This window comes from Ursus maritimus, unplaced genomic scaffold (genome assembly GCF_017311325.1).
Source record: "Ursus maritimus isolate PB19 unplaced genomic scaffold, ASM1731132v1 scaffold_15, whole genome shotgun sequence".
Taxonomy (NCBI): Eukaryota; Metazoa; Chordata; class Mammalia; order Carnivora; family Ursidae; genus Ursus; species Ursus maritimus.
The window spans coordinates 4,155,372-4,169,805 of record NW_024423897.1 but is presented as its reverse complement, the minus strand read 5'-3'; the positions used below and the strand labels follow the sequence as shown (position 1 = coordinate 4,169,805).

At 36.6% G+C, this 14,434-nt stretch overlaps 1 protein-coding gene and 1 non-coding gene across 2 annotated transcripts in view; one reads left to right on the top strand and one right to left on the bottom strand.

Moving 5' to 3' along the window:
- UBTD2 (ubiquitin domain containing 2) overlaps positions 1 to 14,434 on the bottom strand; it is a 65,062-nt gene that overhangs the window by 16,810 nt on the left and 33,818 nt on the right. The window contains exon 2 of the mRNA XM_040630292.1: positions 1,002 to 1,238. Within this exon, the coding sequence (XP_040486226.1) occupies positions 1,002 to 1,238 (237 nt within the window). The remainder of the gene's footprint in view (positions 1 to 1,001; positions 1,239 to 14,434) is intronic.
- LOC121102802 lies at positions 5,994 to 6,096 on the top strand. The gene has a single exon (XR_005834923.1). It is a non-coding gene; the product is annotated as a U6 spliceosomal RNA (small nuclear RNA).

Sequence of the window (14,434 nt, the reverse complement as noted above, 5' to 3'; positions counted from 1 at the left end):
GATGGAGCCCTATATTGGGCTCCCTGCTTGGCACAAAGCCTGCTTCTCCCTCTCCCTCTGCCTGCCACTGCTGCTGCCTGTGCTCTCTCTGTCAAATAAAATCTAAAAAAAAAAAAAAAAAAAAAAAAAAAAGCTAATGGTGGTCCTTAGAGTCACATTCCTAAGCAAAAGAGAAAGAGGTTCTTAATAATGCTCAGGGCTGCAATCATAGAAAACTGTCCTTCAGAACACGTCTAAGTTTATGTTTGCGCATTATGCTAAAAAGAGGTTTGATGAGAAAGTATAATGGCTAAAGGAGCATCCACTGAGTCTCTACGGCTTCTGAAATCTAAATTTGAGACTACTTCTCTAGTGCTCATAGGAAACGAGTGAAGTAGAAGTTCTAGAAGATAGGGACAGGGGATGGAGGGCCCTTGATGAAGAACTAGGAACTTTCTAAGTGTGGCAGTTGGAAAATACAGGTTATCACGTGTTCTCTTTCTTGAGATTAAAAATATTTAAAAAACATAAAAAATACTGGGGAACCTGGCTCGTTCATTCGGTAGAACATGCAACTCTTGATCTTGGGGTTGTGGGCTCAAGCCCTGTGTTGGGTGTGGTGTTTACTTAAAAAATTAGATAAATAGGGGCGCCTGGGTGGCTCAGTCGTTAAGCGTCTGCCTTCAGCTCAGGGCATGATCCTGGTGTTCTAGGATCGAGCCCCACATCAGGCTCCTCCGCTGGGAGCCTGCTGCTTCCTCTCCCACTCCCCCTGCATGTGTTCCCTCTCATTGGCCGTCTCTCTCTCTGTCAAATAAATAAAATATTTTAAAAAAATTAGATAAATAAAAAACAAACACACAAAGTAAATCTCAAGCTGAAAGGCATATAAAGAAGCAAAGAGGAATGCTCCCCTTCAAAAAAAAATGCACAGCAAGGAATATGAACACTTCCCATTTGGTTTCTTGCTATAGAAAGGAGCTGATTATGTTCTCGTTGTCCTTGAGGACCACCGAACATACCATGTGGTAATGTTATGTTTGCACCATCAATGATTGCTTGTGCCAGTTCATGATCATTGCTCTCAAAAGCATGTGCGGCAGCCTTCAAGGCATCCCAAATCTCTTTACGGCCTTCAAAAGCTGGTGCAGTATCCCAAAATTCGTCCCTCTTGCTGCGCAGTTGTCCATCTGTCATGGGATAATCGCTTTTCCATTTGGGTTTCTCCTTTTTCAAAGGCTGGTTACGACCTAAAGCGACTGAGAAGAAAAAAAAAAGCTGACGTCAAAACCAAAATTTACAAATGATGTATTAAACGTTATCTGGTCATTCCTCTCTGATTCATTCATCAAAATTACAGCTAGAACTTTACCTAATAATTAATTCTTGCATTCTGAAATTCCCCCTATTTTAGAACTACAAGAGCAAATGAAGACATTGGATGGCTCTACCCAAAATGTCCAGGGACAAGTCAGTAACTCTTTTCAATGCCACATGCCTTCTCCAAAGGATGATTTTAAGAATTACTTAGAAAACTAGCAGTAAGTGTTTCATCAGACAATAAAGGCAGGATTTTAAAAAGTCAAAGGATACCATTAAAGAGAGGTAAGATACTAGGAAAAATCAAGTAGCAACACTAGCTTGAATCTCAGGACTCTGGACATATAAAGCCAGAAAGCAGGAACTGAGAAATCCTTAGCAGGGGAAAGACTGCTCTGTGGTGTCCAAAGAAACAGTCAAACCACCAGCTCCATGAGGAAATCTGATCATAGGAGCACCCCACTCTGGACTTCAGTCAAGGAACTGTAAATGCCTCTCTCTGAAACTTATATGGAGCTAATTTTGAAAAGGGTGAGAGAGAAGGTCAGAAATCAGTGCTTCACTCTTTGGAGAAAACAGGACTGAACAGGGAATCCTTGATACTGGACCACGGGAGAAGTTCCTCACTACAAGAAACAGAAGAACTACAACACCCTACTCCAGTTTGCTGTAAAAGGCAGCAGAGCCCCTTAAAGTATGTTACATAGTGGTGGGGCTAGAACAAGTCTGACGCAGCTTCTTTTAACCAGATACTTACCTGGCCTTTGATCACTGATCTCACACTGACATACACAGCCATTCTCAGTCTTACACAGTGCCATAGATAAGAAATAGTTTGATAGATGGAAAAATCAGTAAAAAGAAAATTGAAGCTTGATGGAGTCTTGGGTAAGAGTAGGTGGGAAGTAAATGACAGAGAGGTGGGAAGGAGAGGGTATGCATCAAAATTCAATGTTCTATATTTAACTGCAGAAAGAATACTAATTTAAAAGAAATTACTCTCAAAATGGTTTTAAAGAAGCCATGAAATTAACCACTCCCTTACTGGCCCAGAGCCAAATGAAATTTGGGCTATTCATAACAGAAATAAACAAAATTACTCCAGTCCCTGGGCAATCTCAATACACTATACAAGGCTATGTTCCCAATGACAGAACAAACTAATGCTACAAAGTGTATCTGGATTGACACCTGGATTAAACCTCTGTATTTTCCAAATAATAAATGTATACAGCACGTTATTCTCTAAGAGGTGTTCAGAATATGTCAGATAATCACCGATTCTACCAACAAGGCAAAATGAAACAAATTTATTTTCTGCTATATTAACCTTTAGATAAGTTAGTAATAGTTTAGGGATGACACTCAATATTAGTTTACTGAATAGGGAGAAGATAGGACACAATAGGTAAATACCTATTTGAATAGGTATCTATTTAATATTGAAACGATTATCTATTATACAAAGTTATCTATTCAATATTCAAATAAGATTCCTATTTGAATAAAGTTTCAGGTTTTCCTGAGTAGTTCCAGAGAACTGCCTAGCCTCACATATATTAAATGTACCTGAGAGATACTTGTTATAATTCTGTAATTGTGAGAGAATCACAAAGCAAAGGCAAAAACAAAAACAACCAAATGTCTACAATCTCAGTATTTAAACCTAAGAAACTGAAAGAGGCCCTCAAACAGAGGGAACCAACAGAAAAACAATCTCATAACAAAGGTAGAAAATAGCCACCTGGTGGCTCAGCGGATTAAGTGTCTGACTTTAGGTAAGGTAGTGGGTCCTGGGATCAAGCCCTGCATTGATGTTGGGGTTGCTGTTGTTGTCCACGACGTCCAGCTCTATGCTCACTGGGGAGTCAGCTTCTCCCTTTCCCTCTGCCCTTCCCCCTGCTTGTGCTGTCTCTCTCTCTCACATATAAATGGATAAAACCTTTAAAAAAAAAAAAAAAAGAAGGTAGAAAATACTTTGGAAAAAGTAAAAGCCCCTTCCTTACAAATATGAGGCGGCTTTATTTTACCATTCCCACCTATAGAAGGCATAAGAACGAAGGAAAGATGATACATTATGCTTAATGATAATCATTCCAAATCCATTTCAAATCTACATGCTGAAAAGTTCCAAAGCCATTAATTTATGTAAAGGTAAATAAGACAAAATAAATGCTTGTGACATCAGCAAGCTTCCTTTTCTGTCTCAGTCTCTACTTTATATGACAAACATGGTGAATGTCTATTACTAAAATACTTAAGTGTATATAACATAAAATATTATTTTAGTGAAACCACTGAGCAGTGCAGAATTTTCATTACAAAATATGAAGTTAAAAGCCTCATTTTAGGAGGTGCCCGCGTGTCTCATTCTGAGATTTCTCGTTCTGAGAATTTAACATAAAGTACCCTCCTTAAGTTTAAAAAGAACTGTTCTATGATGGTCATGCACATCTTATGTGTTTATATTTTCTAGGAACTGGTAACCAAATATGCTTTGATTTTAGCTAATATCATAAACCTGAATTTCTGAAAATACCTGGACATAGAAATCAGGCTAGCAGCTAAGAAGCCATGATTTTTTGCACCAAGTCAACCATTCTCAGTTATGAAGAAAAAGACGTAAACTATGTATACGCAACTAGATTACATCTTATGCTCTGAAACTTTCAGATTTATCTGTTTCATACATCCTCTGACTGCTGATACCAAGAGATGCTCAGTACCATTCATATATCTGGGACTAAGTATACTATTATGCTCTAACAATGGATTTAAAGATAGGAAACAGTTCTTATTCCCCAAATTTCTGTTTTAGAGCTTTAAATTGCAGGCAAACAACCACACTAAGTTTTTTTATTCCATGGTTTAACATATAACAAAAGATTAATAAAGAAACCTAATTTTATTATTTCAGAAAATACCCTTTTCCCACATCAATCCAGTTATTTTCTAGAACTTTGCCAAAAACTCACCATCTCAGAAGCCTCTTAATTACATTCATCTACTCATCTTATCTTTCCTTATAAATGGTCAGCACTTCTTCCCCTTCAGACAAATAAATAGATCTAACATGCAGAAAACCCAGGAAAGGTTTGCTTTTCAGATTTAAATAGCAACATAATCTTAAATATTTATTTTACTCCACAACTGAATGAATTTGCAAAAAATTCACTTCGACATTATGCCAAAAACAAATGATCTCTAAAAAACAATGACCAACAAAAAACAATGATCTCTAAAATGAAGTTATGTTCATAGTTGTTTTCCTGCTCTGGTTCCTCTCTTTTGGTTTCCTGCCTTTTGGTTCCCCGATTTAAGATTGGAACTCTTCAAATGAATAAAAGAGAAGCCATAATGTATAAGTAAGGTAAATATCAAGATATGACTCATGTAATAATAGCTGTAACATACTGAAAACCAGAGCATTCCGTTTCACTAACACAATAGCCTAAGGGAAAAGAGTGAATATTTAAAGAGCTCACCATCAAAGGACAAAATGTTGTTGCACAGAATTCTGAAAACTTGAAAGCAGCAAGGAATAGGATTGGGGTAATGTTCCTATATTTAGATTGATTAGAGTCTGAAGATCATGAAAACGAAAGGGAAATTTTTGTCACTCCCAAGAGTTAAGAATAGATCCCATAGAACTCTTCCATAACAGATGGTGCTGGCCTAAAACTATACTTGTATTTTATTCTCATGTAAATTTAGAATGCACTACACAAACACATATATACTACATATATTCCCTTTACCTAAAGTATCTAACTGCCAAAATAAAAATAGGGATACGGGAATTAAAATGCTTAAACTAAGAGCATCAACATGCCAATAGTCAAAACCGTAGGCGTTAACTTCTCTAATATCTGAGAATTTAGATGTGGAAGAGATCTTAGATGGTACCAGTTAACCTTACTATTTGACAGGAAGGTAAGAAGACCTAATGAGGATAAATGACTTGCTCAAGATCAAAAAGAGTCAGGACTATAACCCCAATGACTAGATCCAAAGTCCAGAGCGCTCTCCATTTTAGCACTCCATGTCTTACTGGGGCTGAGAAATCTGTTTTCTTTTACATATCAAATCAATCACAAGCTTCCTTCAAAATAAAGCATGTGTTGAGTTGTTTTTCTAGTAGCACTGATTCATCTTTGATAGGCTTTGTTAGGACCAATAGAGTGTCTCTGATTGGACAAAGGAAAAGCTAATGGAGCAGCACCAGATCCCCAACCTATCTCATCTACCACCTAATTCATTTCTTCAGAGATATCATGCTCACTAAAGAGGAATCCTAAAATAAGGGAGGAGGTAATGCAGTTTTCTGCTCTGTCAGCTTCAACTTAGAAGTACTCTGCACCTATAACAGAGTAGGCACTAAAGATCATATGTATGTATACTTACCTAAGTTAAATACACCATTTTTTATGCTGTTTTATAAAAAATAGAAACAAGAACTTTGATCATGCTCCCACCCTACAGTTTATAAATATTAAGCAGTTAAAATATAATTTTAAAGAAATTTATATAATTTTTAATGTTGTCTACTTTATTGAGGAGAAAAAATAAAGAGTTTTTTAGAGTATAAATCTAATTACCAATGGCCTGAGCATACAAACAGGCAAGAGGATAGCGAAACCTACAACATCGTATGTCCAAAGATGGGCGAGTCTCATTAAAAATGTTACACAAGTGTGCTCACTTTGGTAGCATATATACTGAAATTGGAACGGTACAGAGATTAGCATAGTTCTGTGCAAGGATGGCATGCAAATTTGCAAAGCATTCCATATTTTAAAAAAGTTACAGAAGCACACAGTTAAATCCAACAAATGCATACAAAAAAGCCCCAACTTCATTTGGAAGGCTGAAATTACATAAAATTGGAACTAAGAATACGGTCACTTAACTGGAGCCCACTATACCTTCTGAGTAGTAAATGAAATTTTCAGATGGTTCATTCTACTGGTCTGGGGGAATGGTTTTATCTAGAATTACATTCTTTGCATTGCAAGGACTTTACTTCTATTAATTTATGGGTTGTTCAAGGGATGGGAAGCACACACACAAGCCAAGGATGCCTGCCATCCCCACAACTATTTAACCTTGTTTTGAAAGTGTTAGCCAGCACAATCTGACAGAACAAAACAATCAGAAGTGTTAGAACCAGAAGGGAAGGAGTAAAATCATCTCTAATTGCAGATGATATGATAGTATGACTGGAAAATATAAGAAAATCAGTGCTAAAATTGAATGATAAAAAAATCAATATGGTAATGAATACAAAATGGAAGCCATATATATATAAAATATCAGCGAGAAGACAGAATGGAAGAAGAAGGTCTCATTTGTAACAGTGACAGAAAAGATACAATACCTGGAATATAATACCTATTATCAGGATATATTTTTTAAACTCCTGACAGTCCCAAAAGTAGACTAGACATGAACAAGATGAAGACATCTCTTGTACTTGGACATTAACATGTCCAAGCTGTCAATTCTTTCCAAGTGAATATCTACATTTAACATGTTTCCAATGAAAATAATTAAAAAAAAAAAAAAACTTTCTAGGGGTGCGCCTGGGTGGCTCAGTCGGTTAAGTGTTTGCCTTCGGTTCAGGTCATGATCTCAGGGTCCTGGGAGCGAGTTCTGCATCAGGCTCCCTGCTCAGTGGGGAACCTGCTTCTCCCTCTCTCTCTGCTGCTCCCACTGCTTGTGCTCTCTCTCTCTCTGTCTCAAATAAATAAAATCTTAAAAAATAAAAAAAAGTTTTTAAAAATTAAAAACTTTCTGAAGCTAGATGAGTTGATTCTAATATATAAAAACAAATGGGCAAGAATAGCTAGGAGAATCCTGAAAAAGAAGCACAAGCGAGCTGGCTCTACAAATATTAAATACATATTAAATACTACAAATATTAAAACATAAAACCACTACAATTAAAAGTGTGTTAAGGCAAATGAACATTTAGAATATAATGAAGTTCAGAAAAAGTCCATATATACATGGATATTTAGTATATGATAAGAGATTTTATCTTAAACTGTTGGAGAAAAATGGGCAATTTAAGTAACAGTGTTGGAATTGGACAGCCACTTGGAAAAAGATAAATTTGGGTCAATACTTAAACTGTACACCATAATAAATTCTACATGAATGAATCAAAGGTCTAAATGTAAAAACTGAAACAATACATGCACTATAAGAAAATATAAATTTCTCTGTAATAAAGGAATAGCAAATGCTTTTCCAGAAGCAATGAGAAAAGACTTAATTTTCATGTGGGGGCAGAAGTCAAAATACAAATGACAAGCTTGGAGAAAATATCTGTAACTTATATTATAAGGGGCTAATCTCCCTGGTAAAACTAAAAATGGAGAAGAAGCAAAAAAAACTGTAACAGAAAAACGGGCAACGGATGTGAACATCCAGTTCAAAGAACAAAAAAAGGTAAATGACATATGAAAAAATTTCTAATCTCCCTCATAAGAGAAAAGCAAGTGAAAACTATGCTGGAATTCCCTCTTTTGCTCTTAGGCAACAATTCACAAATCTGACACTGGTAAGTTATGGAGAAATAAGATATTCTCCTACATTTGAGGTAGGAGTCTAAGATGTCATAGGATTATTATCCGAAGGATTCCCAATGGAGGGGGAATTCGGCAACATCTAATATAATCAGTTATTCATCCATCCATTGAGTCAGCAATCCCAGTTTTAGGATTTACTTTCTAGATATACTCCATGTAGGGGTGCCTGGGTGGCTCAGTCAGGAGTCTGCGTCTCCTCCCTCTGCCCCAACCCCTACTCGTGCTCTCTCCCTCGCAAATAAACAAAATCTTTAAAAAAAAAGATATACTCCATATAAATATGAAAAGTTATTTCCTGCAGGCTTATTTGTATTAGAAGCAATGTAATAGATATAACATGGTACAACCATATGATGAAATATAACGCAACTGTGAAGAATAAAGGAGAACTGCAGAAACTCAAAATGGAGAAATTTCGAGAATAATTAAGTAAAATAAACAGAACAGTACATATATAGTAATACATTTTGTTTAAAGAAATAGGAAAAACAACTACCTCTCTATATATATTTGATTTTGTAAAAAACACACAAACTAGAAGAATAAACCAGAAATTGATGAAAATGGTTATCTACAAGGGCTATGGGGTAAAAAGGGATAGAGATGGGAACAAGACTTCTGAATACAGCTTTTTATACAGATTTGACTTTTGAAAAATTGTAAATGTTTTACATATGCAAACCAAAATCAAGCCATAAAAGCAAGCTCTAACACTGAACACAGAAATAAATGAATGTAACTGTATATCAAATGTTAACATAACCATATAAAGAAAATAAGTATTTCAAGTCAATTTGAACATGATACTCTGATTATACAGCTTTAGTGGGGTAAATTTTAAGGAACAAAAAACGAACTACAAAAGACATCTTTAACTTTACTCAGCAGGTTAAAGTGCTAAGAATTTATGTAGACTACTAATTACTATAATTTTGCAACACTGGATAAAGCAAATAAAGAACTATATTAATATCAACAGGAACAGAATTTTATTTTATTTTATTTTTTAAATGATTTTTATTATATTATGTTAGTCACCATACAGTACATCCCCGGTTTCCGATGTAAGGCTCGATGATTCATTAGTTGTGTATAACACCCAGTGCACCATGCAATACGTGCCCTCCTTACTACCCATCACCGGCCTATCCCATTCCCCCACCCCCCTCCCCTCTGAGGCCCTCAGTTTGTTTCTCATAGTAACAGGAACAGAATTTTTTAAATTTATTTATTCGACACAGAGAGAGAGTATACAAGTAAGCAGAGTGACAGGCAGAGGGAGAGGGAGAAGTAAGCTCCCCGCTGAACAAAGAGCCCAACTCGGGGCTCGATCCCAGGACCCTGGGATCATAACCTGAGCCGAAGGCAGATGCTTAATCAACTGAGCCACCCAGATGCCCTAGGAACTGAAATGTTTAATAAAAAATAAAAATATATAAAATAAAAAGAAAAAAACTTAGGTTAATTTTGAATTGTACATCAATATGAACTCGTAATTTAAAAAGTATTTTACAGGGGCGCCTGGGTGGCACAGCGGTTAAGCGTCTGCCTTCGGCTCAGGGCGTGATCCCGGCATTATGGGATCGAGCCCCACATCAGGCTCTTCCGCTATGAGCCTGCTTCTTCCTCTCCCACTCCCCCTGCTTGTGTTCCCTCTCTCGCTGGCTGTCTCTATCTCTGTCGAATAAATAAATAAAATCTTTAAAAAAAAAAAAGTATTTTACAGCTCTGTTGACTAAAAGGGCTTAGAAATAATGACAACCCAGTAGTAATAAGCATACCTTGCTCCCAGATTTTAGTTCTAAATACCACACCCAACTAAAAGGTCCTAGGGCATTTGGAGAAACGGATAGTTCTATGACTAGGGCTGGAAAAATTAAAAGCAAGCCTGGGACATGTAGTTGGGCTGAGAGAACAAGAAAGTGCTCGAGTGACTAATGAGATCACCTCAAAGGCAAAAAGGAGACAGTCCGAAGGAGACAGTCCGAAGGAGACAACATCTGCGTCAATTTTGGAGCATAAAAAATAATTACTAGAATTGACTTTAATATACTGAATAAGTAAAAATTCATGAATCTTTACTCCTACGAAAAGGGGAGATGAGAGAAAAAAGGCTCTTTCTTACTGAAGAATACCAGTAATAAAGGAAGAATGACATGTTTAAAAGAATCATTCTTTACAACCCCATAACTGATTAGGGTAAGGATCATCAATAGATATATTAAAACATCATGGGTAACAGGACATGCAACCTGTCAGAGGATCACAGAGGAAAAATTACACTGTAGATAGCGGACACTCATTACTTGAACCAAATAGCCAGACTTAAACTCCTGATGCACTGCAGTATGAAGTAGAAAAAACAAAGATGCAGTAATCTTACCCAAAATGTTTAACTGAATCTAATCAAACTTCATATCTGAACTTATTTATAGGAAATAAAAAAGGATAAAAGAAAATGTTAAAATGGGTTTAGACATAGTCAATTACCCCCTGGAGGGCAAGACTGTTCCCAGTTGAGAACTAGTGGTCTACACCAAATAAGACAAAACATGAACTATGTTTGGAACCTGCTTTGAAAAAAGTTACAAAAGACATTTTGGAACAGCTGGATAAATCTGAATATGACTAAATAACAGATGTCATTAAGAAATTACTTTTTAATTTTCTTAGGTATGATAATAGTATCATAGTGATGTAGTAAAATAGTCTTATTCATAAAGGAAAAGCATGCTGAAGTTTTTAGAAGTGTCATGATACCTACAACTTTCAAATGGTTCATCTGTTAAAAGTGAGAGTGTGTTGGGGCGCCCGGGTGGCTTAGTCAGTTAAGCATTTAACTCTCAGTTTCAGCTCAGGTCATAACCTCAGGGTTGTGAGACTGAGCCCTGAGTTTGGGGGGGGTGGGGGCTCTGCCCTCAGCACGGAGTCTGCTTGAGATTCTCTCCCTCTCCCACAGCCCCTCTCCCGCTCACGTGCATACACTCTCTCTAAAATAAAAAGAGAGAAAAATGTAAATATAGCAAAATGTTAACTACAAATCTACAAGGGTACATGAGTGTTTATTGTACTACTTTTTTTCATATTTGAATATTTTCACAATTTTTTTTTAAAGAAAACCCAAACACTGAGAAGCAATTAAGATCTGAATACAATATTTAAGGCACTTCAGTTCTGATCCTGATATCTCATCACTTCTGGATACTCAACATTATGTTTACATAATTGTTGAAGTTACCCATGTTTGATTATCATAAAGGATCAGGGAACCATAAGCTTATGATACCAAGCACATAATTCAGAAGCCAAATCCGTGCTACTCAAACTCCCACGTTCTGAGTTCTATTTACATATGTATGGCTTTTAGGCACATGCCTAATCCCCTCATATATTCCTATGCCCAGATTCCAGTGCCTATCCTTGAGCACTGAAGCTGGCCTGGACCATTTATAATTTAGAACCCAACAAGCGAAGGGAGATCTGGAAAACTCAAAGGGTCAAAACAAAAGCAACAAAACCGTTTAACATTATTACTTAAATCCTCATCTATGGGCTGAAAATTATTTGGAACAGGGGTTAATAAATCAGCAACAGTATCTAAAAGAACACTAAATAATGATATAATAATCATAAATGTGTATGCAGCCAACAATAGGACTTCAAAGCGTATGAGGCAAAAACTAATTGAATTAAAGGAGAAACCATCCCACAATTATACTTGGCTACCTCAATGTTCTTCAATCAGTAACTAGTAGAATAAGAGGACAGAAAATCAGCAAGAAGAATACAGAAGACAGCAAGAACATTATTAATCAACCTGACATAAATGACATTGATCGGACATTTCACCAAACAAGGAAAGAATATATATTCACAGCAAGGGCACATATACCATTCATATCAAGATAGACAATACAAAACCCAAGAGAATAGAAATGACATGAAATATGTTCTACAATCATAATGGAATTAAATTAGAAATTGATAACATAAAGTTATTTGGAAAAATCCCCAAATAATTAGGGATTAAATAATACACAACATCCAAATAAGTCATGGATAAAAGGGAAGTTAGAAAATACTTTGAGGGGTGCCTGGGTGGCACAGTCGTTAAGCGCCTGCCTTCGGCTCAGGGAGTGATCCCAGCGTTCTGGGATCGAGCCCCACATCAGGCTCCTCTGCTAGAAGCCTGCTTCTTTCTCTCCCACTCCCCCTGCTTGTGTTCCCTCTCTCGCTGGCTGTCTTTCTCTGTCAAATAAATAAATAAAATCTTTAAAAAAAAAAAATACTTTGAGGGGCACCTGGATGGCTCAGTGGGTTAAGAACCTGCCTTTGGCTCAGGTCATGATCCCAGGGTCCTGGGATTGAGTTCTGCATCGGGCTCTTTGCTCAGTGGGGAACCTGCTTCTTCCTCTCCCTGCAGTTCCCTCTGCTTGTACTCTCTCTCTCTGTCAAATAAATAAATAAAATCTTAAAAAAAAGAAAGAAAGAAAGAAAGAAAGAAAGAAAGAAAGAAAGAAAGAAAGAAAAGAAAATACTTTGAATGGAATGAAAAGGAAAATATGACATCAAAATTTTAGGATGCTGCCAAAAAGCACTGCTTAGACAAAAATTTATAGCATTAAAATGCTTCTATTAGAAAGTCTCAAATCAACCATGTAAGCTTCTACCTTAAAATGCTAAAAGAACAAATTAAACTAAAAGTTTAAGAAAGAAAATAATAAAAAGCAGAAAACAAAGAAATTAAAAACAGAAAAAAAGAAAAATTATAATGGCAAAAGCCTCTTAAAAATTAATAAACTGATAACAATCTCTAGCTAGACTGATCAAGAAAAAAAAGGGCAAAAATGGTCAACATCAGGCACGTGGGTAGCTCAAGTCATGATCTCAGAGTCCTGGGAGATGGAATCCCTGCATCGGGCTTCATGCTCAGTGAGGAGTCTGCTTCCCTCTCTCCCTCTGTCCCTCCCCTGGCTTGTACTCTAGCTGTCTCTCAAAAATCTTTAAAAAAAAATTTTTTTTTATTTTTAAAAATTACCAACATCAGCAATGAAAGAGGGAACATCATGAAAGATCCAGCAGATATTCAAAGGATAATAAAGTAATATTCACTCGGGAAAAAAGAGATAACTTGACTACCACTGTATATACTAAAGACTTTGAGTTTGTCTTTAAAACTTCCCAACAAGGAAAACTTCAGGCCCAGATGGGATTACTGAATTCTATCAATATAAAGAAGAAATGATATAATTACTCATCCTTTCAGAAAACAAAAGAGAAAGGAATACTCTCCAATTCATGTGGACACAACTGCACTGATAACAAAATAAGACAAATACAAAAAAAAAAAAACCCTATAAACAAGTATGCCTCATAAACATAGATGCAAAGATGAAATAAAGACCTTATCAGGCATATAAAGACTGAAAGAATTTATTACCTGCATTCCTGCACCACAGGAAATATTATACAGTCCTTTGGCAGAAAGAAAATGGTAACGGTGGAAATCGGAATCTACACAAAGGAATGGGGACCATCAAAAATGGTTAACTACGTGGATAAATATAAAAGACATTTTAAATTATTATTCAACTCTCCTTACAAAATAATTGAGTGCCATCACCAGGAGTGGTAGAGTAAGGACTTCTGAAATGTTCTCTATAAATACAATGAGAATATTGGCAAAAACTGTCAAAATAACCTTCAGAACTCTGGCAATTAACCAAAGACCTCTTACAACCCAGGGAGCATGTACTCATTCAAGAAAAAGTGCTATTTTGGTAAAAACCACGAGTATTGTGGTATTTTAAGATGCCCTTGACCAATCCCCCTCTTCCCAGCTCCAAGATAACCTTGAAAACCAAAAGACAGCAATCACAGTAAAAGCCACCAGCACCACAGCCACAGGAGGGGTCCGAATAGGGTTGGAGCTCTTTAAAAAGCTCTTTAAAAGTTTATTTGCAAAATAAACTGTCATCTTTTGGCCTATGTGGAAGTTCTCTAGGAAATACTACTCATAGAGCTTGTCTTTATTTGACCTAATTTACAGCTCTCCCAGAATAAACAGCCTTTTCCTGGGGGCGTTTGTCAAAAACAATAAGCAGAAATTGTTTAACACTGCACCTGCAAGAGGTAGTGAAACATTTGGGGCAAGCAAGTAAAGCTAATCAAAGCTGGGGAATGAGATGTCCAGAAAAACGCTGACATGTTTCTGGGAATCTAAAAGGCGGACCAGGTATAGGACTGTGCATATCCAGGGCTGTGTACATGTTCAGGGAAGACTGAGAATGTACTGAGGTTTCACTTCTGACACTAAGACTCTGTACAAGCAGGAAGTAAGAGCTAAGGCACAGTAGTAAACTACCTGAGTTTTAAAGGTAAGTCCCAATAGGAACAGAGCCATGCAGCAAAGAATGGGAGAGTTACTGGTTCTGTACTTTTAAGGAAATATATGCAATCATTAGCTCATCACTAAGCTAACTAAGCAGAGACTTCAGGGGCCTCACCTAATAAAGAATACAAACTTTACTGAATTAGTTCAG